This window comes from Astatotilapia calliptera, chromosome 5, assembly GCF_964374335.1.
Source record: "Astatotilapia calliptera chromosome 5, fAstCal68.1, whole genome shotgun sequence".
Classification (NCBI taxonomy): domain Eukaryota; kingdom Metazoa; phylum Chordata; class Actinopteri; order Cichliformes; family Cichlidae; genus Astatotilapia; species Astatotilapia calliptera.
In genome coordinates, this window is record NC_137426.1 from 14,056,562 (window position 1) to 14,081,472 (window position 24,911).

General features: G+C 38.5%; 3 protein-coding genes across 4 annotated transcripts; 2 read left to right on the forward strand and 1 right to left on the reverse strand.

Moving 5' to 3' along the window:
* The first annotated feature begins 1,873 nt into the window (after positions 1-1,873).
* On the forward strand, positions 1,874-4,730 carry hesx1 (HESX homeobox 1). Its single transcript, XM_026167357.2, has 4 exons — positions 1,874-2,187; positions 3,013-3,122; positions 3,252-3,353; positions 4,134-4,730. Exons 1-4 carry the CDS (start codon positions 2,085-2,087, stop codon positions 4,317-4,319), a joined length of 501 nt encoding a protein of 166 aa, XP_026023142.1. The 5' UTR covers positions 1,874-2,084; the 3' UTR covers positions 4,320-4,730.
* Positions 4,731-6,036: 1,306 nt separating this feature from the next.
* Positions 6,037-23,870, forward strand: ergic3 (ERGIC and golgi 3). Its single transcript, XM_026167338.2, has 14 exons — positions 6,037-6,225; positions 7,800-7,870; positions 8,780-8,867; positions 8,970-9,089; positions 10,334-10,430; positions 10,525-10,690; positions 11,557-11,614; positions 15,641-15,655; positions 18,188-18,219; positions 18,378-18,474; positions 22,052-22,116; positions 22,279-22,415; positions 22,727-22,782; positions 22,902-23,870. The coding sequence occupies exons 1-14, from the start codon at positions 6,138-6,140 to the stop codon at positions 22,979-22,981; spliced, it is 1,170 nt and encodes a 389-aa protein (XP_026023123.1). The 5' UTR covers positions 6,037-6,137; the 3' UTR covers positions 22,982-23,870.
* Positions 18,849-21,346, reverse strand: romo1 (reactive oxygen species modulator 1). 2 transcript variants are annotated; one of them, XM_026167358.2, is made up of 3 exons: positions 21,157-21,346; positions 19,396-19,526; positions 18,849-19,098 (listed from the first exon to the last, which is right to left on the reverse strand). In XM_026167358.2, exons 2-3 carry the CDS (start codon positions 19,524-19,526, stop codon positions 18,990-18,992), a joined length of 240 nt encoding a protein of 79 aa, XP_026023143.1. In that variant the 5' UTR covers positions 21,157-21,346; the 3' UTR covers positions 18,849-18,989. The 2 variants fall into 2 exon arrangements, with proteins under 2 accessions (XP_026023143.1, XP_080157326.1); XM_080301200.1 differs by having other exon boundaries at positions 21,026-21,275.
* Positions 23,871-24,911: the final 1,041 nt, after the last annotated feature.

Here is a 24,911-nt window from a genome sequence, read left to right on the forward strand (position 1 = left end):
AAAGCCAATTTAAATGAATTCCAGTCTTTATTTAAGAGAGGAATCTTTTCACTTATTGTAACTCACCCTTCTTCCTGCTCGGCATGAACTATTTGTCACTCCCTCATTTTCTAGTGAACATGTTGGAATGTGCAAGGGATTTTTGATATGCTGCTCTGCAGAAGGAACTAGCGGAGATAAAGTGAGAAAGGCTGGCCTGTGTAGAGTGTAAAGATATTTTAATGCAAAACAGAATTATGTGTAGCATTTGGGTGTGACATCATGGTGTTTTAAAGGCACCAAAATCAGTTTTTATTGGTCAAATTTAGTTGAAAAATATGTAATTTGTAACAGAAATGACTGACAAAGAAAACACTTATTATGTTAAATTTTAAACACAGCACAGCAACAATAGCATTTACAGATGCACAAAAAAAACTTAGAGTACACACTGTGTCAGTCATGTCCTCAAATTGTTGGTATGTTATCTATGTGTCCTCACACACAATGTTAGGATTTTAGCATGTATACTGTATTCATACCTTTGAAAGTGACAGATTTACGACACACATAGCCACATACCCTGTCATCCTCCTGAATCACAAGCTATGTGTGTCCTTATTTTCCTTATTATGGTGATTACGTTCTTTTTTTTTTTAGTGCTTTAAAGATAACATACTTAAATTGTTGTTTAAAAATTGTGGTGCTTATATGTTGGCTGTGTTTGTTTCCAGAGTTTGATGGTTGTAGAGTTTTATTTTGGCCCTTGTGTGTCTGTCTTCGACCTCATGCTGGTGTTTGAGGAAGTGTTGATGCTTTAAATCAGACAGATAATTAGTATTCCCTTCTTTTAAAGCTCCCTGTGTCTGCTGTGTGTTGCTGAATCTCCACATCTTGCAGAGTGCAAACAGACGAAATCTGAGACTGATTTCACACGGGGTCTTAAATGCCATTTGGGAGTTGGCAGTGTTTGTACCTTTCCATTTTAAACAATGCTGAAAATGTTTCTGAAAACCATTTACAGAGAAAACAAGAAGCTGTTACTGCTGTTTTTACATTTCTGTTTCTCATTATTTTTAAATTTGGACAAAGCCAAGGAAGGTGTTCTTCTTTTGTCCCCGGCCTTGTGATAAGTAATGTTGAAATATTGCTTCAACTCTACGGCCACAGTCACACTGAGGTTTAGTTTAAGTGGCTTTTCTCTCTGCATGTAGTCACATCCGTCCCACCTTTCATTCATGGATAAACAAACAAGTGTGCTGTTGATTTAAAGCTGCCCTAGGCCTTCATTAGGAGCTAAGCTGTTTCTGAAAAGGGTTTCCTGCCTGCTGATTCAGACTGCATTCAGACACTACGAGCTTCATCTGCATCACAACACAAACAGATTAAGCTAATAGCATTAGTGGATCTCACTGGATCATTATTATCATTATCATTATTATTAGTTTAACTTCTGCCTCAGTCTTGTAACAGAAGGATGTAGGTTTTTTTTACTGTGAAAACTAAACTGATTTTCTACTTTGCTAATTTAGAAGAAAAGGAGTCAGTGTTGCTTTGTATTTGTTTCATGGTGGCAGTTTTCAAAAAAAGACTTCCCAACCTAATCTCACACATACACTCATACAGTTTATCATCTGGGAGAGAAACTTACACATTTGCACAAATGCTGTCAGATGAGCTGTTTTTGTTTCCTGTGAATTTTGCAAATACTTTTGCCGTCTTGTATTTGACTGGAGTTAAATATTTATGCTGTCTTTAGGTCACACAGACACAATTAGCTGAGATTAGCTCCTATGTGGAACCTCGGGGAATCTTATTCACATGGAAAAAAGGACTTCTTAGTTCTAATTGGTGACCATTGTAAACCTCCCATTCCCATTTAAACCAGCAGTCATCAGTTTGTTGTCCTGCTGCTTCATGCACCTCAGACTAAAACAGGCACTGGCCTCTTCAGTTTATTTTAGACTACAGAGCTAAAGGACCAAAGTGCGATCAACTACTGCTTGATTTTTGGATTCGTTCTTTCTTTACAACGACATAAGATTGTTGTTTGCAGGCCGGGGGCCCTCGGCTTTCAGGATTGTTTATAAGTCAGAGTAATCATTATGGCGTCTGTGACAGTTGAAAGCAGGCTGGCATTTTCCATTGATCGGATTCTGGGTTTGGAAAGACCCGGAAACTGCCTGAAACTCCACCGACCCTGGGCAGGTAAGGAACAAAAGGTCTGAAGAGTTAGTAATGGGTAGTCTGTTTGTTACTGATGAAGTGCTAACCTCTGGTCTGTAATACGACATGATTTCCAAAGCATTTAAAAACAAAAAAATCTAAACTAAACCAGTTATCATATGTAATATTAAAGTTTAGGTTTAAAGGTTCATTTTTGTCTGGTTTTTTTGTAGAAAAAATTGCAATTAGATTACACTGAATCACAACATTGATTCATGTTTGTGTCATTATAAAACTGCTCAGTCTGTAATTTTTGTAACATAACATCCTCCAGTTGATACTAAACTTTGAGTATTTCAGTCTGACACTTTCAGTATTTTTTTAAAACCTGATTGGGGGCGATTCCTTATGTCCTATTGCTGTACAGGAAACAAACTGAGTTTATTAGTCTATGTTTAAATCCATTGCTTTTGAAGAACATGCATTTTTCTTCTCTTTCATGTCTTTCTTTGTTCTCCTGCTTGTTCCTTTCTTGTTGTCCCTCATACCAGGTTTCATTTTTATTTTACAGTTGAGCAGTGGCAACAGACTGGAAGTAACCCACTAAACTAAGCTTTCTCTGGCTCATTACACAAAACTCAAAATCAAGCCAAAGTAAAGCATAATTTATTATGTTACATTTATCTACATAATTTTTCTTAAATTATATATTTCATATTTTGCATTTGTAAGATTCATCAGTGTGAAAAGTAAATCTTACTTCCAGTGTTACTTTTAGAATTTGGCTTAATGCTGCCTAAATGTTGCGTTTGATTATAATTGCCGCATTAATGTGAAATGCTCTTTTATTTTTCTCCATTAAACCAGAAAATAATGTGGAGAGCGAGAACAGAAAACAACAGCAGCAGCTAAACTCCCAGCCGACATCAAACTGGTATATCGGACGCAGACCACGCACTGCCTTTACCACCAGCCAGGTAATCAGTTTATCAGCCACTTCTTCAATAATTCTGTTCAATTATGATACAGTAATCACGACATCCATCTATTATAGGAGGAAATACAGGTTTTTTCCTGGGTTAATATCATTGTGTGCATCCTCCCAGGTGAATATACTGGAGACAGTGTTTCAGGTGAATTGTTATCCTGGTATTCAGCTGAGGGAACAGCTGGCAGAGAGACTCAACTTGGATGAGGACAGAATACAGGTAGCTTCATACAGAATATTGAAAAACCAAATGTATTACCGCTTCACGTTTGTCATTCCCTGTCCTTGCTCCTACTATATTTAATTTCAGGACCCAGTGATTGTGCTTTTCCCCTGAAACTCCTTAGATTTCATCCATCAAACTGTTTGCAGGTCTTATAGGTCAACTGTGAGGTTTAAACACTACATGTTAGAAAACAGATCTGGATGTGTGTGCTTAAGTTTCACATAGTCCTGCGCCATCTGCCATGTTAGAGTTGGAGTTGATAAATAATTAGATTCAATTGAGCTCAGTTTTATTTATATAGCACCAAATCACAACAACAGTTGCCTCAACGAGTGTTATATTGTAAGGTAAAGACCCTACAATACTACAAAGAAAACAAAAAACCCCAACAATCATATGATCCCCTATGAGGAAGTGCTTTGGCAACAGTGGGAAGGAAAAACTCCCTTTAAACAGGAACAAACCTCCAGCAGAACCAGGCTCAGGGAGGAGCGGCAACTAAACCAACTGAACTGAATCTTTACCCAGACTATCAGAACTATGGAAATGAGAAATACCATGTCTGCACTGTTGAAAAGTGTTTTAATAAACAGTACCAAGCAGAACTATCTTAACAAAATAAGTTTCTGTGTCATGTAGTTACTTTTTTAAGGCTGGGGCTTTGTGTTTAGGGTATCAGTATTTAGCAGACTTAGTGCATATAATATATGTGTGTATATATAAGAAAAAATATCAAATGTCCACTTAGAATAACCCAGTCTCTCTCTCTCTCAGATCTGGTTTCAAAATCGACGTGCCAAACTGAGGCGTTCGCTCAGAGAAACCCGACTGCAGCTGGTTCAGACAGCTGTGGCTGACCTCGGGGTCGGACATGAGGTCATTGGTCATCTGAAGGTCAGGCTGGGCAGGCGAGGTGACAGAGAGCTCCTCTCTCAGGTTGAGGCAGAAAAAGAAGGCTGACTAAGGACTTTTTCTGTTCCTGCTCTTATGCAGGATTTATTGTTCTACTGCTCCACACATCATCAGTTTCTTCCAGGTTCTGTCTTTTGTCTTTCTTCTGTTCAAAAACATGACAGTGAAAAAAAATGGAGACAATTTAATGTCAGAGTTGTTTCGCACTGTTTTATCTCAGTTAGTGGTACAAATACAGGTAATTGTTTTTTGGCACTGAAAATAAATTCCTCAAGTTGAACATACTGATAAAATATAATGTTTGACATTCTGGAGATTTGGAAGTAAAAATGTTTAGTGAGATCTGCTGTAGATCGGTCTGTGTAATGCTGTCTCTGTACAATCTTATTGTGTCTCACTGTGTAAATAGGTCTTTATTTTATTAGCAATGCACATTTTGATTAAAAACGATTAGGCTACTGAGTCTTGTGTTTGTTTGTTTTTTGCACTGTGAATCTTTACTTTAGCACATTTGCAGCAATGGGCCAGCATTTATATTTTGTGCTTACTGAGAGCTCAAAATACTCCTTACTAAATGCTACTTTGACTATGCATCGCTTTGAACATTTTTATCTAGATGAGACTCACCAGTTAGCCTAACATGTCTTTGAAATTTGGTAGCATCCAGAGAAAACCCATGCATCTGCAACCCCCAAGGAGAACATGCAAACTGTTCTAACCTTAATCCTTCTTGCTATGAGGCAATAGTGCTCACCACTGCACCTCTTCCACAAATCCTCAAATGTTGAGTAACTATGTCCACACTCAAGCATGAAATTTTTGTAGTGCTTCCAGCTCAGATTTTGACTTTTGCAACACCTACTATTAATATGTCTCTTTCCCATCCCTACTGTGTCTCACAGGAACAGTTAACTATGTGACTTGAGCAGGTTTGCCACCTTATTGGTGGTGAAAGACTGCGTAACAGTGAAGCTGGGCCTCTGTCATTCAGCCAAAATAGCTCTCACCCAGGACTCTGGAGTGTTGTATCTCATGTTACGATATGGGCACTGATCTTTTGGGTTCTCTGGGTTGTAGGATGTATGGATTGAGCTTGTTCCACCTCAAAAGATGCACCACTGGATTTGGTTCTGGGGAGTCTGGAGATACGATCAATAATTTAGGCTCTTTCTCAGTTTTTTTCAACCCATTCAGGGACAGGCATTGAAGAGCATACAACCTGGACATGTCACCATCCACCAGTCCAACACTGGACTAACAAAGTGAGACAGCATTTTTATGCCTTAAGCCAAATTAGAGCCACTGAGTAACTTGAAACCACAGTGCTGTGCCTGAACCCAGACATGAACTGCAAAAACATACAAGCTCCTTCTGGTGCCTGACATTTGATACATCAGCTGAAACAAGTATGAATAAGTATCAACATATGTGGGAAATATCCAAAAAGTATCAAAGCATAAAAAATTACAAATAACTGGCCACAGTCAAATAAATAATGAATTTCTTGATATCTTCTGTATTAATGAATCGTTAATATTTCTTTCTTATTTATTTATTTATTACTGGTGTTAATTATAATGCAGTTGTTGATTGCCAATAGCCTTAAATGTAACTACTGATAATCACCACAAAGGTGATTATTGTTGTAAAATGTATGCAACTGTATGTAAACCAGCGTGTCCACAGGTAGACCTTTGAATGAAGAAAACAAGGAACGCAAGGAGAAAGAAAAAAATACGCGGCCGACGCTGATTGGCCCAAGCTTGCCCCTCGCGTGTCCCGGAAGTGAAAGTTGAGGGCTGGTGTGTGTGTCTGAAGGAATCTGTCGGTAACATTTTTTGTAGCGGGTGATTGGAGGTTTAGAAAATGGACACGTTAAATAAACTGAAGCAGTTTGACGCTTATCCTAAAACTCTGGAGGATTTCCGAGTGAAGACGTGGGGAGGGGCGACTGGTGAGAGGCTTTAATTTGTCACAGAGCAGCAGCCATTCATACATACTGCCTGTTAGCTGCAGCGGCTAACAACACAGCTATTTGCTTCATTTCTCCTATCAGTGCTCAAATACAGTACACATGAATAAAGTTACAGTATTAGCATGCCTGTGGCAACTCAAGGGAGGCCGGAAATCAAGCAGAATAGATGCCGGTAATATTTACATTTCCGATAACAGAGTAGCGATGCAGCTAGCTCAAGAACAGTTGAGCATAAAGTGTGGGTGCAAATGTAGAGAAACCGGTTTAAAATCACACATTTTGAGGAGTTTGTGTCACAGGCTTTTTGTGAAGGACTTGTTGGGGATTTTTCATGATTTTACAAGACTGTTGACTAGTTTGTAATCATTCTCCTGTGGTTTTTATAGAGTAAAACTATTAATTCGAGAGAGGGAATTCAAGAGGTAAAAACAGACGTGAAAAGGCTTGAACTAAATTAATTATACTATGATGACAATAACATAAGAGATGGGACAAGCATCATTAGAAAGGTTATATACAACATATCTATTATAACGCCGTATGCAGACATTTGCTTAGAGACAGTCTTGTTATCATGATGTGTGAACTACAACAGTATTGTGTAGTTTGGTAGGAACTAAAATTGTGTAGAGGATGATTTATAAATAATGTGAGGTATAGTAGACTTTTTAGTCTTTTTGATCTTCCAACAGGGCTATTGTTATTTATAATCTAGGGATTTTTTTAAACTGGTGACTGTTAAATGACTGTCAAAACACATTGTTTTGTGAATATGGAAGAAGAAGAGGGATGTATTTGTATCATCTAAACCAGGGGTGTCAAACATAAGAATCACAGTAGACAGAGGTTCGGCTCACATTTGGACCTTTGTGTTTTCCACTTTCATCGTTTTTCCTCAATTGCTAATTCATTTGATTTTCAAACAGTTTTTGCTTTTGCTATTCAGATTTAGGGACTGAAAACTACTTGCTTAGATTTAGGGAAAGTTAGAACATGATCCTTGAAAAAAAGAGCATTTGGGAGCATCAGTTCTGACTCACTGTTGACCCAGCGTGTCATTTAGTGATGCCAAAGGACAAGACCAAATTTCAATATCGCCTTGACACTGCTGCTTCACAGCAGTGCTAATCACTGTGCCACCATGCTGCACAATTGAGTACATTATGTATATTAAATGTATTCTGTAAATATTAAATGTAATGGTGTCAAAAAATATCTAGACCTAGATGTAGTTATTCAGCAGAAGATCTTTGACTCAGTACTATCCAGTATTCCAGCTGAGCTGACTGTGGTGTAGGCTAGTTTATGAACTTATTAGTGCCATATTATGTATGTATATATGCAGTCTGTATATGCCAGAATTAGGTGATATATGAATATTGGATTACTTTTGGAAAGAAGGTACAAGTAACAATAATGCTGCTTCTTTTCCATGTTATTGTTGTACACGTATTCCTTTCATGTAATCACTTGGTTATAGTTCAGAGTTTTCTCATTATACAGAAATGTGATATTGTGTGGTGTTAAAATGCATACTTCCTCTGTCTCTGCAGTGACTATAATCAGTGGTGTCATCATGCTAATCCTGTTTGTCTCTGAGTTGCAATACTATCTGACTAAAGAGGTGAGTTTATCCACTTTATTTTGATGTCCTCTTTAGATGGTGTCATCCTCCACCCTGTGAAATTAAACCCAACACCTGGCACACAAAGTAAAAAATAACAGGTTTTAGTTCCAAATCTGCTTTTTTACACTTGTTTCTGAGCTTCTACATGTGCAGGCCAGTGGTCTAATCAAACATGTCAGAAAATTCATTAGTAGAAATTTCACAATTATTTTTGAATGTGCAAATTCTAGATAATATTCTAGAACTAGAGCTAAATCTTTTCAGTAAAATGTAAGAAAATATTTACTGCCTTGTCTCTAAATATGATGATTATTTTTGTTCTTGTTCTCATATATGATACCAAACGAATACTTTTGGTTACAGCAGACAACTTAAGTCTCATACTGGGGCTTAGTGCAGTGTCTCAGTTTATTTCTCCTTGATAAAGTAAATTTCCAATTAAATTTCCATTATGAATGAATCCATATTTATTATCTGCAAAGAACCATAATCATAAATCTGGTTTCCTCTGATACCAGTTAACTGACACTGATGACGTGGTTTCCAAGATCCTGATTGTGTTAATTTTTTCTCCCGATGATTAAAGGTACAGACTGTGGTGATAAAGATGGCCTGAAATACCTGTTAGACTGCTCTGATGAGTCTGCACATGTAAACAGTGAAATAGACTAAAAGTCTACACACACAAGTGTGAAGGACAAACAAAAACAATTTTTTTCCAGGGTTTTCTCAGAATCTCTACTGTGTTTAGTGCAGAAATGAAGACTAACTTTCTGTTTCTTTGGTGTTTAAAAAAACAAAAAGCATCAGAGATAAATTGTTCCCTGACTGATTAAATACGTTTGTTTTTACTGGTGTTTCTGTTTTACGTGGATGACTAAGTTAACAATCACCTGTGCCCGGCAGGTCCATCCTGAGCTGTACGTCGACACGTCACGGGGAGACAAACTCAAAATCAACATCGATATTATTTTCCCTCACATGCCGTGTGCCTGTAAGTTCTCTTTTCTCAAGAAGCTCCAGACTGATGAAGTTAGCATGCTAATCATAACATATGTTAATGATAAAGACCTACATCTGCTTTTTCTCTTGGCAGATCTTAGTATAGATGCAATGGACGTGGCTGGTGAGCAGCAGCTGGACGTTGAACACAATCTGTTCAAACAGCGGTTGGACAAAGAGCTCAAACCTGTCACCCAGGAGGCAGAAAAGCACGGTAAAAGCTGATGTTACGCTCACCATTAAGGTGCTGATACTGCTCAGCAGATTGGACAGTGTGTGGAGGTGTGCATATTTGGTTTGGCAGCGCAGTGGATTAACAAATAATGTGATGATTTTTTTGTTAGATTGTTTTTGTTCAGTTTTTTCCTTTGTTTGTTTGCTTGTTTTCTTGTTGCAGAGCCTCTGCATTGTAAAATTCTCTGGGCATAGTTTTAAAACAGACGATGAGTCAGCAAACTCGTTCCATTTTCCTGCTTATTTTTTTTGCTTCTCAAACATAAAAACATTCCAGTGATCAACATGCATCACTGATACACACGTAAGATCTGTGACTTATTAATGTTTCCAGAGTCAGAAATATTGAGGAATTTTATAGTTTTGTCACTCCCTAAGAAAATTAAGAAACGTATGCTCACAAATCCAGAAGTCAAGTCGCTTCTCGGCATTCTAGTATAGAAAGCACCACTGACTGTGGGGACTTTTGGGAAATTCCTGTTAATGGAGCATCATTGGTCGACTGTTTCACTCTCACTAAGGTGGATATCTGTTATTGGCAGAACACTAAAAATGAAAGATTCCAATTGGGGAAGCACCACTTGGGAAAAATGTTTGCATGGAGTGTTTTTAATTCCCAGATAAAGGAATGCATGGTGAAACTTGTTGGGAGTGTTTCTTTCTTTTATTGTGCCAGGAGAATGAAAGCATTCTGAAAATGATTTACAAAGAGAGTGTCTTACAGTTCTTTGATGTATAAGCTCATATGTATTTCTTCTATAGAAGACCTCAGTCAACAATACTGTGAATGCAGGAGGCACCGCTACTTAAAAGCTGTTTGTGGCTCTTATAATATGGGAGCAGTTGAACCTTTTGTTTTGCTTAGATGCTGCTCAGGTCTGTTCTGATATCAGATTTCAACTTGAGGATGATCAAGGATGATCAATTGGAAATATTTGTCAGTTTCATCTGTAACTTTGCTTATGTGGTCTCATTATTAACCTCAAAATACAAATATATGAAGATGACAAGAATCTGTACAAAAAGAGCATTTCTTATATTTTTTATAATATTGTCATATTTGCATTACTGACAGGATATTGGGTCTCTTTACTGACATATATATATAAAAAAACACACAACTATGTAATTTAGAAAGGGTTTATCTTCCTCAGAGTTATGTGCTGAAGTAGGCATGTTGTTTGGCTGCTAATCATCATGATTATTTTGTGTTTTATTGTTCAGAGCTCGGTAAGGCTGATGATGGCGAAGTGTTTGATCCCAGCACGCTGGACCCAGACAGATGCGAGAGCTGCTACGGAGCTGAAACTGAAGATCTCAAGTAAGACACAAACACAGGCTGCTCTTTCTGTCTCTGTTTACTGTATGACCCTGTGTTAACTCGCCTTGGTTCTTCTTGGTGTGTGTGTGTCCAGATGCTGCAACACCTGTGATGATGTGCGCGAAGCGTATCGGCGGCGAGGCTGGGCGTTCAAGAGTGCAGACACCATCGAGCAATGTAAAAGAGAGGGTTTCACTCAGAAGATGCAGGAGCAGAAGAATGAAGGCTGTCAGGTTTACGGCTTCCTGGAAGTCAACAAGGTATGAAGTCTTACACGTCATCCTTAATAACATGGCAGGGCTGTCAAAGATCAGCAGGCTTGTTATCTCTCGGGAGGACATCCAGTGTTCAGAACGAGAATACTACTGAGATGAGTAGTCATCAGTAGTATGTCATACCTGGGATGACACAACTCAGAAAGTCTCAGAATGATACACAACTGTGTAACTTTATGTTGACGTAGCTGGTTCTTGTATTGCAAGATCCAGAATTTCCAGCCTATGAAGAAACTGTTTTGAAAGTTATTAATAGACTTACATAAGTAAATGTCACTCTTATTTGTCTGTGTGGCTTTTAATTCGCCGTTTCCTTGAGCACCAGTTTCAGTCATAAGCTGGCCTTATTTGCCTAATGCAGCAATGTTGTGCCCTGTTATTGGGACCACTGTGTGGAAGATGATCTGAGATGATCTTTGAGCAAAGTTAAAATATAACAAGATAATATTGAAAAAAAAATAATAATTTTGTAGCGTTTTTGCAAGAAAGAGTTTAACAGGAGTTTAAAACTCACCTCTTTTCATTGGCTTTTAGAAAGGTTTAATTTATTTGTTTATTTATTTTTTATTTGATCAGCGAGGTGTTTTACGAAATTGTGTTCTATTGTATTTTTATCTGTATTTACTGTACAGCACTTTGGTCAGCCTTGGTTGTTTTTAAATGTGCTCTATAAATAAACTTGACTTGACTTGACTTGACTAGGAATAATATGTTATAAATGTAACTGCGGTTTAAACAAAAACTCCTTTGCAATGCTATCACTTGACATTTTTATCAAAGTGAATTTAATAAATGGATATATCTATGTATACATATGTCTCATGTTTTGTGGTGGGGTTTTTATGCTTTAGGTGGCAGGAAATTTCCACTTCGCTCCAGGAAAAAGTTTCCAGCAGTCTCATGTCCACGGTAAGCTGCCACTCCATTCAGCTCACAGACACACCTAACCAAAGGTTTTTAACACCCTTAGTTTATTTTTATTTTACTAATTGGCAGAGCTTTGTATGTAATTATAGTCAGAAGCCCAAAATACCTTTAAAAAGCCAGAATCTATAGAACTGTTGGGATCTAAGATAAGCATAAAGCTTCTAAATAAGAAGCTTTTTGATGAATTGATGTTTCTATAGGCAAAGACACCCAACATATTTTATCACAGACAATTCAGCAGTGATCTGAGACGAACACTGTAGTCTGGAGTGTTTCACCTGGATTTCATCACTGCGCTGTTGAACGACACCTAAATTAAACAGAAAGAATCACTGTGACTATATTTTTCCAAATAAATTTGGAGTGACTAGCAGACAAGTTTACGACGCTATCATAAGGGTGTTTATAAACCTTTGATGGGTATGTTTGTTCATCAGTCTCTCTGTCTGTATTTATTCATTTATCCAGCCATCCATCAATCAAATGTCCACATTGAGCCACACATCTAAATCTGTTCATTAAAAGCAGAAAATCATGCACAATAAGCTTGCTTATTATTTTACATTTTGAAAAATGTAAAATAATAACAATAAATATAAATCATTTTGGCTTTAGTATTTATTACTTGTGAAATAAATATGACAGCAATTTGTCACTATTCAGACTGCTTTGTTGAGAATACTGATTTTAGCTCAGTGATGAAGATTTTGACATACAGTAGCTGGGATTGCTACAGTGCAGTCAGCTGATCGTGTCTACCAATACAGGATCTGAGACACGGACTCACCGGTCAGCGGATACAAAATGTAAATTTAGGCTGGTTTTTTTATTTTGAAAAAGGCAATGGTCAGTGTGTTATATTATCTAAAATCCATTAAGTTCTGAAATCTTCAGTCTTTTATTTTGAAAAGGTTTTATGATTTCACAGGCAGAAAACAATACATTCGGTTATTCGTGCTTTGCAATTAATGGAAAGAGGTACGAGTGACACTGCATGTCATTCGTGTTGTTTTTCATGCATTGCCTGGGAGTTTGACTGAACCCACATCAGGTTTTACAAAGCTGACTGCAGTGTTTCTTGATGGGGGTCATATTCTGTACTCAGAGGTTTCTCTTTAGAAGATAGCTGAACTTTGAGTTTGTAGATAAACCAAAGTTTTTTTCTGGAGCTAACAAAGCTGTTCTGAACTGTTCGTAGCAAGTTTATTTCAGCCAAAGTGCAATTTTCTCATCATTTTACCTCTCACATAGTGTTTGTCTACATTTTTATTCCTTTTATTCATTTCTTCCTTGTGTTTCTGTTGTGTTTGCCATCATTGTGTATGCATTTTGCTCATTATTGTGACTGGAAGTTGTTGTTGTTTTTTTGTCTGCCTGCTAAATGTTTCCCTCATATGTACAGTCACCCCATGAGGTCTAAGACACTTGTTGCTATTTATGCTTTGACTGGTTCATTTAGTAAAGTTGCTTATGTGTACTATCAGGATGTGGAAGTTGGACATCTTCAGCTAAGACACAATAACAGTGGGTTAGGGCATTTCTTATTCTCATTGATGACTTAGACCTCATGGAGTACCAGAGCAGGAAATTAACAGTAGCCAGCTACCACATGCTAAAAACATTTATTTTTATTTGGCAAATCTGCCACAACACTACTTCTGATCTGACTCTAAAACTGTCTGAATACCAAATTTAAAAGTATAAAGAATGTGTTTTAGTAAAAACCTGGCTGGCTGGTAAAACAGTGAAGGAAGCTGACGTTTTACTGCACTTTCCACTGTTGATTTTAGTTTCCTATCTGGAACATAAAACACTGACCTTTGTTCTTAAGTTGCTAATGTGAGATCATGACTGAATCTCAACGGTGTAATATTAAATGCTTATCAGAAGAAACAAGAGACAAGAATCACTTGAGGACTGTACAGTGGGGCAAAAAAGTATTTAGTCAGCCACCGATTGTGCAAGTTCCCCCACTTAAAATGATGACAGAGGTCAGTAATTTGCACCAGAGGTACACTTCAACTGTGAGAGACAGAATGTGAAAAAAAAAATCCATGAATTCACATGGTAGGATTTGTAAAGAATTTATTCGTAAATTAGGGTGGAAAATAAGTATTTGGTCACCTCAAACAAGGAAAATCTCTGGCTCTCACAGACCTGTAACGTCTTTTGTAAGAAGCTTTTCTGTCCCCCACTCGTTACCTGTATGAATGGCACCTGTTTGAGCTCATCATCTGTATAAAAGACACCTGTCCACAGCCTCAAACAGTCAGACTCCAAACTCCGCCATGGCCAAGACCAAAGAGCTTTCGAAGGACACCAGGAAAAGTATTGTAGACCTGCACCAGACTGGGAAGAGTGAATCTACAATAGGCAAGCAGCTTGGTGTGAAAAAATCAACTGTGGGAGCAATCATCAGAAAATGGAAGACATACAAGACCACTGATAATCTCCCTCGATCTGGGGCTCCACGCAAGATCTCATCCCGTGGGGTCAAAATGATCATGAGAACGGTGAGCAAAGATCCCAGAACCACACGGGGGGACCTGGTGAATGACCTGCAGAGAGCTGGGACCAAAGTAACAAAGGTCACCATCAGTAACACACTACAACGGCAGGGAATCAAATCCCGCAGTGCCAGACGTGTTCCGCTGCTGAAGCCAGTGCATGTCCAGGCCCGTCTGAAGTTTGCCAGAGAGCACATGGATGATACAGCAGAGGATTGGGAGAATGTCATGTGGTCAGATGAAACTAAAGTAGAACTTTTTGGTATAAACTCAACTCGTCGTGTTTGGAGGAAGAAGAATACTGAGTTGCATCCCAAGAACACCATACCTACTGTGAAGCATGGGGGTGGAAACATCATGCTATGGGGCTGTTTTTCTGCCAAGGGGACAGGACGACTGATCCGTGTTAAGGACAGAATGAATGGGGCCATGTATCGTGAGATTTTGAGCCAAAACCTCCTTCCATCAGTGAGAACTTTGAAGATGAAACGAGGCTGGGTCTTCCAACATGACAATGATCCAAAACACACCGCACGGGCAACAAAGGAGTGGCTCCGTAAGAAGCATTTGAAAGTCCTGGAGTGGCCTAGCCAGTCTCCAGACCTCAACCCCATAGAAAATCTGTGGCGGGAGTTGAAAGTCCGTGTTGCTCAGCGACAGCCCCAAAACATCACTGCTCTCGAGAAGATCTGCATGGAGGAATGGGCCAAAATACCAGCTACTGTGTGTGCAAACCTGGTAAAGACCTATAGTAAACGTTTGACCTCTGTTATTGCCAACAAAGGTTATGTTACAAAGTATTGAGTTGTATTTTTGTTATTGACCAAATACTTATTTTCCACCCTGATTTACGAATAAATTCTTTACAAATCCTACCATGTGGATTCATGGATTTTTTTTTTCACATTCTGTCTCTCACAGTTGAAGTGTACCTCTGGTGCAAATTACTGACCTCTGTCATCATTTTAGGTGGGGGAACTTGCACAATCGGTGGCTGACTAAATACTTTTTTGCCCCACTGTAAGCGAGGCTGTGGCTGAAATAAACCAGCTTCATCCTTACTCTGGTCCCAAATCATCTCCAGCCTGGACTGACCTTAAACCCTCTGTACTGTGTGTGTCTGGGACTGTACAATTACTCCGACAGGATACAAACTGTTTTCTAAATCACAAGGGGCTCAAACCTTTTAGAGCTGACAAATATAATCCTCCTCAATTGGATATTTTTTTGTGCTGTAAATCTCAAGCTTATAAATCAAAATGTATAATGGAGTTAAGCTTTTAATACTCCTAAACAGCCAAACCACAAACAGAAAGAGCTTGTTTTCATTCCCTGAGTTAAGTTATTAGTTTCTTAATGCTATAAATCTAAAAATATTAAGCATAAAAACTCAGTTTGTCAAAGTTGTGCAGCCCCTACTGACATGCCCAACCACATTAATGTAACATGGTTTGCTGTCTACCTGCATTACTATTGTGACTCTTTTCTCTTTTTTCTGTAGTGCACGCTGTGGAAAGTAAGTCCATCCTTTTTTGCAGATTTTATTTTTTTTATTCTTTTGAAGAACAGCTTTAATGCAGTTTATTAGCCTGGTTATTGTTACAATAAATAGTTGCACATAATGAAGAACACTGCTCAAAAAAATGTGGGGAAAACACATTAGCTAAAGACACCCTGAAAAACAAAAGTGAAAAAGGCTCAACCATTTTTCCAAAATCAAACCCAGGACCCAACACATCAGCATGAGGTCTGACAATGGGTCCAAGGAGTTCATCCTCATACCCAAGGGCAGTCAGGGTGTTTTTGCCTAACCTGTAGAGCTCTGTGTGGCTTTTCTGGGCCCTTTCCATATTTGCCACGTGTGCTTAGCATGTACTTGCTCTCATCTGTGAAAAGCACAGGCCACCTGTGATGGGTCTGCCAAGTATGGTATTTTATGGTAAATGCCAGTCAGGCTCCACGGTGCCAGGTAGCCTGTTTTTGATTGCCTGGCTAGAGACATTCAGACCAGTGCCATGCTGGAGGTCATTTTTTTAGCTCTGGCTGTCATCATCCTGCTTCATCACAAATTAGCCGACACCGGTTCTGCTGATGGGTTAAGGAACTTCTATAGTCCTGTCCAGGTCCCCCAGAGTAACTGCTTGTCTCCAGGAATCTCCTCCATGCTCTTGAGGCTGTGTTGGGAGACGGCCTTCTGGCAGTGGCATGTATTAATGAGCCATCCTGAAGGAGTTGGGAGTACCTGTGCAACCTCTGTAGGGTCCAGGTGTCTCCTCATGCTGCCAGCAGTGATGCTGACTCTAGCTAAATGCAACACTAATATAACAAAAAACTATCAGAAATGAAAAAGATGGGAAAAATGCTAGTGTCCTCCACCTGTAAGACCATTCTTGTCTTGGATGTTGTCTCATTGTTGCCCCTCTAGTGCGTCTGTTGTTAATTTCATTCAAACCAAAGCAGCTAAAACTGGAGTTTTACTAACTTGATGATGTTCTCTGATTAAAGAAGTGTTCCTTTAATTTTTTGAGCAGTGTACTTACTGTGAATATATATATATATATATATATATATATATATATATATATATATATATATACCTATGCTATAATTAAGCAACGTGATGAAAAAGCAGGAGCTAAAAAACACAAGTGTTGGATTTCAAGGGGAGTGTTGCTGATGGGTGTTGGGGAGTCCGGCTGCATTTGTGTAAAGCCTTTTGTTACTTCTAAGGGGACCTATTATGCCTTTTCTGATTGGCTGTCATACACGTGTGTGTGTGTGACAGTATATACTGTCATACACACACGTGTGTGTGTGTGTGTGTGTATGACAGTATATACTGCTCCACTGGTGGACGCTCTTATTAAACATGGCTGAACTTTAAAATAATGAGGTCAGCACACAAGTAATGGTGTGAGACAAAAGATCCGCCTTCTAAACACTCAGTTTCACTTTTTTCCCCCCTACTGGCTTTGTGTTTAGAAATGGGGGATGTCCCTAATGTAGTCCTTTTACTTTAGTTGTGAGCACAACAGGCTTACAGGGAGCGGGAAGGGAGAACTTCACAGAGAAGGCGAACTGAGGAGTTGCACTCAGTATAAGATGAATTATTTTTGACTGTAAATAATGCAAAACTACTGCAGTAGAGTCCAAGAAAAAAACACATGGAGCAGGAATAAAGCAGAATCGGCTCCCTTTAAGTCAGCATCATCTTTAAAGTTTGAAAATGGAAAGATTGTGTAGGTTCAACATAACTCGACATCTGTAGACTGCTCCTCTTCTTTGCTTGATGATCGAAGCTCCAAGTTACATTGTGTATAATAATGGCAAGCATCTGTGGACCTAACATTTCTGGTCTCTGTGCTGTTTTAGTCCCCTGACTGTGTATGAGAAGTAAAATTTCAAATTGATCAAATACATAATGGCACCTATTATACTGGACCAGGCTTACAGCTTGTATAAGAAAAAAAAAAGGTATTTTAAATATGCTTTTCTGAATTAGAAGAGGTATTACTTTCTTTTTTGTCATAAGATTTACTAAACCAGTACCTTTATTACTGCACATACAAGTACTAATTGCAATAAAGGGGTAATACATTACTGCTAAGCATGTGGTGAACTCAAACCTTTGGCGTTTGCTTTAGAGTTTGCCCTGATCAGCTTCTGCACTGTGCAGCTGTCACTTGTTTGTGTGATTGTAGTTCTTCCAAAAAGGTGACGAGTTTGTCTGTGGAGCCATTGTAGAACTTGCTGCTTGTCAGTCCCTCTAAATCCAACCTCCTTACCATAAAAGTGCCCTAAATTTATCCCATTTTAGATACTCCAGTATTTGACAGATATCTACCAACTCTGGAATGAACTTTTGTGCCAGGGAGCCACAGATTCATCCACAAATTGAGTCAAACAGCTGAACAAAGGGGCACTACTCAATCACACAAGCTGATTTGAACACATTTTATTTCATTTACTACACATGGCCTGTATTTGCATTTTTTTTTTTTTTTAACTTTTTAGTAAGTGATTTAAAGTGGTTTTGTTTCTTTTGCAGTACACGACCTGCAGAGTTTTGGCTTGGACAATGTAAGTAACATATTTTCTTGATCATTTCTCATAATACATACTGCAAGTATGTTACAGTCCAAGCTATCTGGCTGTTTCAGCAGTGAAATTTTATGCTTATTTCTAGTTACTCAGAGAAATTTCTGAGATCCGCTAACTTGTAATCTCTCTTTCTACAGATAAACATGACCCATCTGATAAAACACCTGTCGTTTGGTAAAGATTACCCCGGTCTTGTTAACCCCCTGGATGGGACTGATGTCACAGCACCACAGGGTGAGTGATACAAGTTCTTGTTTTTAATATCAATAGTGCTGCAGGAGCAGCCTGGCACTTGCTCTCAAACGATTCAGGGTTTACTTCTCAGATTAATGTTTCCAAGTTGGACTAACCTGTCAAACAACTGTTCAGTGACAAATTGATCAACTCCTCCAAACTCTTAACTGTGGTTAGAGATGTGCCATTTGTGAACTTCCAGGTTTCCGCTCATGTTTAAAATAGAAGGTTGGCTGGTAACCGAAAGAAACCAGCATTGATAAGAAAAAGTATTTCCCTGTTGTGTCACTGAACTAAATATAATTACTTGTGTTACAAATTGTTTGTTTGTTTTAAAGGCATCAAAAAGTAAATCACATGCCCCCTGAAAACCATTTCACGAATTTGAACTTTTATTGACAAAACTAGACTGTTGGCTGAGAACATGGCAGCACTGAATGGACAGAAAGCTGTGACTGGAAATAGTTGAAGAGTCTCATTGTTGAATATTTGTATATAGGTCTTTCCTCTTGTCTTCAGCAGCGAATACCCATACCAATGGCCATAAAAGTGCCGAACGTCCCTCCACTCTGCATCATGGTCTTTCCTACTCCTCCCATGAGCTCCCGGCCACGCATGCCGATCCTGGAAAGAGAAATAACAGTCTTACTTTTTATTCATGTGACCTAGAGTGAGACACTCCATATTTAGCCCCAAGATTGATACATGTTAAAGCTTTCATTTCTTCATCTAGTTGAAGCAAGCAACATTTACACCAAATTTAAAAATTCCATAAAACACATTTTTAATAAGATTCTTTTCAATTATTGTAGCAAAACATCTTGATGCACAAAATGCACTGTCTGTATTTACCACTTAGAGCAGCACAATACTGTTACATCTTATATAAATAGTTTGTTCCCACACCAAATTCAAACCTACCTGAGACAGGAGAAAGTACCAAACATGGCACCAGCAGCCATTCCTACTGCAAAACCCATCATGAAGCCCATTTTGACCCGATCAAAGCAACTTGGCTGGGTCTGGCCATATGGACCTACAGCCACCGGCATCTACAGAGGATTGCAACAAAAAAACAGGTTAAAGACCAGCTAGATAAATTATCATCTTATGTATTTGTTCTTATTCAAAAATTGTAAAACAGACCCTCTGGAATCCTTAATTCACTCTGTGAAAAGCGGCTTGTGGTAGGTCTACAAATGATGACTTGTGAGATTATAATATTTTCTAATTTCATCAATATTAGCTATTTTATCTGCAGAAACAGTGGCAACAGAAACACTCCAGATTACAAAGCCATATAAGTAAATGCACTACAATTACTAAAACTTATAGCATATCATTTTTGTTGACCATTTGATTAGATTAACCAATGCAAGTTCTAGATTGCAACTTATGATTCACCATTTCTGAAACTCAGAGCTGATTCTAGTATTCAAATGTTTTGTCTGATAAAGCTATTCATTCCCCCTTTTTGCCAGGAGAAAAAGCACTTCAGTACCCAAATACATGAACTGTTCAAGATGTTTTTTCCTCATGTTAGCCATAAAAATGTAAACATCGTGAAATAAATCTCAGCCAGCGCTGTCAGTAAACGTAATCTTCTTGGCAATATCAGCCAACAATATTATCCCCATATGAGAAAATTACATGTTGGGTTGTACTCTTCTGAAGAATATTATTCTTTAAGTGGCACAACCAGGGCTTTGAACTTTACTTGTGAATTCAGGTGTCAGAGGCTTCAATGCCTCTGATTTATGTCAAAATAGAAAGAAAACTAGTGCTAGAAAAGCAAGATAACAAAAATAGTACAGTGTATAATAACAGATTGTATTTATGCACAAGAATGATAACAAAAATAACTAAAAATTGTGTTAAAGAAGAGTAAAGATTGAGATTGTATAAGAGTAGTGCAAACTGCATTAATATAAATCTAAGAATAGCTGCAAGGATGTAGGTGAGCAGCTGTCAGGGGTAAATGTTCAGGTTGAAGCTTGTAAACAATCTCAGATCACTGCAGGGTCGTCATTACAGCTCACAAAGTGCGGCAAGAACCTTGTTGAGTTTTTTGGAATGAAAGTATTCAAGTATAACAATTATGTACATTGTGTTTTGGGTTTCTTTGCCTTAAGGTCAGAGTTAACCCAGTGATCCCAGTTGTACACGCGTTCCACTACTCTGCAGTTACCATCAGCAATTAGTCGTCACCCTTTCCAGCTGTGCGCATTTCTGTATGTTTACTGACTTTTTGGATACACTTGTGCATCGTTGCCAGTAAATATTATAAAAACATACCCGAGATTAATCTGTAATTTAAGTCACTCAAGTTAAAACCATTACAGCTTAAAGACATTTTAATCTGTTGCCTTGACTCGCATTAATACAAATCAGGTCGTAGACTTACTCTGTTCCCTAGCTGGGATGCTAGGCTAATGTTAGCTTGTCCATAGCTTGTCCATGCGTGTTAACGTTTGCCGTTTAAGGGCGCTTATGTAAGCAAAGATAACAAAGGAAAGTGTGGTCTCCTTTTTGCGAAACCTGTCAAATTCACCTTTTTCTCTCCGTGTGGTTTGTTATGTTAGCTTAGCATGCTAACGTCACCTGTGGCCTTGACAGATAGACGAGGCCTGGTCCCACCGACTGTGTGATTTCTAAAAAGAATGACTCCGAAGTCACGCTTACCTTTAATTGTGTGTTTAAAACGGAGGGGGGTTTTAGATTTGAAACTTCAGGTTTCTCGTGAGTTTGAGCGCAGCTGCTTTTAAATGCCTTTCAAGCAGACCTCCATAACCGGATAGAGGAAGAAGGAAAAGATAGAGGAAGGTTATAAAGAGCTACAGTAACGTGGAGGGGGGAGCAAACAGCGCCATCCTGTGGTTGTTTTATTACAACATTTAATACAATTTTCCCATTTATTTCCATTAAGCAGCTAATTGTGTGAATGCATTCACACTATTGTGTTCTTTAACACATCACTGTTACTCCTTTGTTTTAAGGTCAGTTTTTTAAAACCTGTGATGTAGATTTAATCCAAATTTAAATAATATGTTTTGAGTACAGAACCCCCTCCTGTAATTTTCAAGATTCTGACAAAAAGCTTTACTAATCAAAAACATTTTGGTTCTTTGGGATATAATAATGGATTTGCGGTTCCTGGTCTTCCCTGTCCTTAGTGCCTGTGATCCAGAAATCAATCTTAGCAGCCAGCAGAAAGTGTCTCATTTCCTGAGGTATAGATGAGAAGTGGCACAAAGCTGAAATATAAAAATATTGTCAGGAGAAGGACTCTTCAAACAACTAGTTCTATGCATTCATTTGAAGTTATTTGACATGCTGTGATCCAGCTTTGTAAGCTTCACTGTGTGTGTGTGACTCTGTTTTTAGGGTTTGTCAGATTGTACTGTGTTGTAAACTGAATTAAAAATAGTCCTAAATATAAAACATGTCATGAACACTTGTTTTAATATCTGAGACAATAGAATAGAGCTGTGGCTGGGTTTGAAGTCTAGATTTTTTTATTATGTTTTTTAATGTGACTGCTTTCATATTTTAATGGTAAAAACGTTCCTCCTCACAGCATCGATGATGTACCAGTATTTTGTGAAAATTGTTCCTACCATCTACGTGAAAACTGACGGCGAGGTTAGTCGAACTGTCTCTTTATGTTTACTCTTCAAATGCACCAAAAGCATAATATGTGATTTTAAGAAGTTATTTAATTAAAAAACAAACAAACAAACACATAAATTACAGCCTGGATTACTCAGGTTTTTGTTGTGTTTCGGTTTTCACTTTTTTCACCAGGTGGTAAAAACAAACCAGTTCTCAGTGACCAGGCACGAGAAAGTGGCCAACGGGCTAATAGGAGACCAGGGGCTGCCAGGCGTCTTTGTTTTATATGAGCTGTCACCCATGATGGTTAAATTCACAGAGAAACACAGGCAAGTTGTAACAGTAGCTTTCATTATTGCTGACCGTTTTTCAAACACGATAAGTTTTTACATTGTGACTCTGCCACAATGTAAAAAGGTCATCTATAAGACTCAAGCTACCTTCATAGGCCGCATCCTTCGAAGGACCCGGCCTTCACAGTCTACGTGGGCCGGGTCCTTCAAAGACCGGGAAGGCTGTAAGTGTGAGGCTGTGAAATGGGGACGGTCTAGCCTTCAGATAGGCTGGCGAGAATACCAGGATATCATTATGTATTTTTTGCCAAATCTAAATACCAAATAATTTCTCTCTCGCTGTTCAGGTCCTTTACACACTTCCTAACAGGAGTTTGTGCCATTATTGGAGGAGTATTTACAGGTCAGTGGTGCTATTTACATATGCTTTGTGTTATTACCTGTGCAATAAAATATGTATATATTATTAAAAATGTAATCAAACTGTGTCTCTGTGTTTATCCTGCCTCCTGACCTGTGCAGTGGCCGGTCTGATCGACTCGCTCATCTACCATTCAGCTCGTGCCATCCAGAAGAAGATAGAGCTGGGGAAGACATCCTAACAGCGCTCCCCAGTGGCCTCCACGGTGCAACACAGACCAAGACAATGACAGAGCCAGAAGGACAGAGAGAAGAAGGGCAGAAAGGTGGAGGGAGAAGTTTGAAAGCGGGAGCACAGCTCTCCATCTCTCTGTCTTCTCTTAGGTCGAGGGAGAGAAATGCAGAGAGAGACAGAAGTTTTAAATCGTCCAGGTTTTAAATTTCTCTGCCTCTCTTTTTGTTCTTGAAAAAGTCTGGAGAGGAACTTGCGCGTTTTTGAATTTTCCTCTCCACACAGGACAGAGACAGAATCAGAGATTGATTTTTCTGTGATTGATTACAAGCACAGCAGCAGATGCACACCCAGCCTCCGGGGGGGAAAAGGACCTGCGCACCGGTCCACTGTCAGATCACTACACCGAATGATTGTTAGAGAATCGTGGTTGACCCCAGTGTCTAGAGGAATAAGAAAGACAGGCCATCTATCACTTATTCACTTCATGTAACCTGGACTCACTGATGACATTTTATAAAATTGAAGCTCCAGTAGGCCTTAAAAGTCACAATCATGTAAAATACAGTTCGTGGTCTTGGTCTTCAAACTTTTTGAGATTACAAACTCATTATTTTGGTTATGTTTGTCTTATTTTATCTTTCTTACTCTCAGCAAGTTCCACAAAAAGAGCTAAACCAACCATGCTCCATTGCTGCCAACTGGCTGTTTTGAATAACAGTTGTAAATCAAATGAATGAAGCTAACTAACCAGCTATTTTAAGAAGTAACTGGGCAGTTGGGTTTTTTTTTTTTAGTATTTTGTATTTAGATAGTCACACATTTGTTGCTTTTGGTCTTTTCAAAAGGGATTTATTAACAAGAAAAATATTAAATTTAGTCTGACTTGCAAATTCTCATCACATGTTCCCTTTATGTCTGTTTCTGTACAAGTGAGAAGATGAATTTAGTGTTTAAATATTGCTAAAATGTAATTAACCCCTCTGTCCCTCCAAAAAAAAGAGTCACGCTAACACCTAGTTGATTCCTGAGATGCACTTTCCCAGTATATTAGTTTCAGTGTTGTTCCTGTGTTGAATGTCTAAAAGTTCAAATACAGCGCATAAACAAAATGTCCGGTGAAAAGATGAAAAATGTCATTTTCACCAATTTATTCTGGCGATGTGGCCTGCAGGTCTTTATCAGAGCTCGTATAAATACCCTGGCCATGTTATAAACCAAGCAAGACCTGAGTGGAATAAAACACAGGCGTGCTAAATAGATGACAGAAATGTTTCAGTGTTGTATAAATGAAAGCTGTGTAGCCCAGCCCTCAATCTGTGTAGCTGGGAAAAAACGAAATGATAAAATCAGAGCACTACAAATATTCCCACATAATTTAAAGACACTATGTAAAGACGTCTGATTTTTCAATCTGCTTTTTTGAGTTGACTTAAAATAGCCTCATGTCGGTGTCGTCCATCATTATTCCACCATCAGAGACAGCTGTCTCAGATACTCACCCCTCTTTCGGCACAGCATTAGAACTATTGGAATTGCTGAACAATAAATAAATTCAAAGACGTGATTAAAATTTTTACTTTCTTGCTAACAGTTATAACATTTAATGCCTCAAAACTATTACTGGAAGTTGAAGGAGTCATTAATTTAAAAATTCTACATATGGCGGCTAAAAAACAGATGTCAGGACTGATTCTCTGCCCACCTGATAACCGAGGAGGGAAAACTAATGGGGATTGAATAAAACTCCCTCGGATTTACTGCTGGAATATTTGTTTAATTGCACCGTTTCCATCTGTCTGACTTTCATCAGGTTTACACACATAGGGACACTATCTGAGTCTGAGGATTACTGGTCTGAGGTTAGTGTAAGAACTCGACGCTATGACATCTCACCGGGTTGGAAAGAAAATACAAAGATGAATCACAATAGCTGACTG

Excerpts from the sequence above, each read along its gene's own strand:
- hesx1 (XM_026167357.2), top strand. The coding sequence starts at position 2,085 with ATGGCGTCTGTGACAGTTGAAAGCAGGCTGGCATTTTCCATTGATCGG. Across the intron at positions 2,188-3,012 it reads ACTCCACCGACCCTGGGCAG|AAAATAATGTGGAGAGCGAG; the intron begins GTAAGGAACAAA and ends CCATTAAACCAG. Across the intron at positions 3,123-3,251 it reads CTGCCTTTACCACCAGCCAG|GTGAATATACTGGAGACAGT; the intron begins GTAATCAGTTTA and ends GCATCCTCCCAG.
- ergic3 (XM_026167338.2), top strand. The coding sequence starts at position 6,138 with ATGGACACGTTAAATAAACTGAAGCAGTTTGACGCTTATCCTAAAACT. Across the intron at positions 22,117-22,278 it reads ACGTGAAAACTGACGGCGAG|GTGGTAAAAACAAACCAGTT; the intron begins GTTAGTCGAACT and ends TTTTTTCACCAG. Across the intron at positions 22,416-22,726 it reads AAATTCACAGAGAAACACAG|GTCCTTTACACACTTCCTAA; the intron begins GCAAGTTGTAAC and ends CTCGCTGTTCAG.
- romo1 (XM_026167358.2), bottom strand. The coding sequence starts at position 19,526 with ATGCCGGTGGCTGTAGGTCCATATGGCCAGACCCAGCCAAGTTGCTTT. Across the intron at positions 19,099-19,395 it reads GGTACTTTCTCCTGTCTCAG|GATCGGCATGCGTGGCCGGG; the intron begins GTAGGTTTGAAT and ends TTCTCTTTCCAG.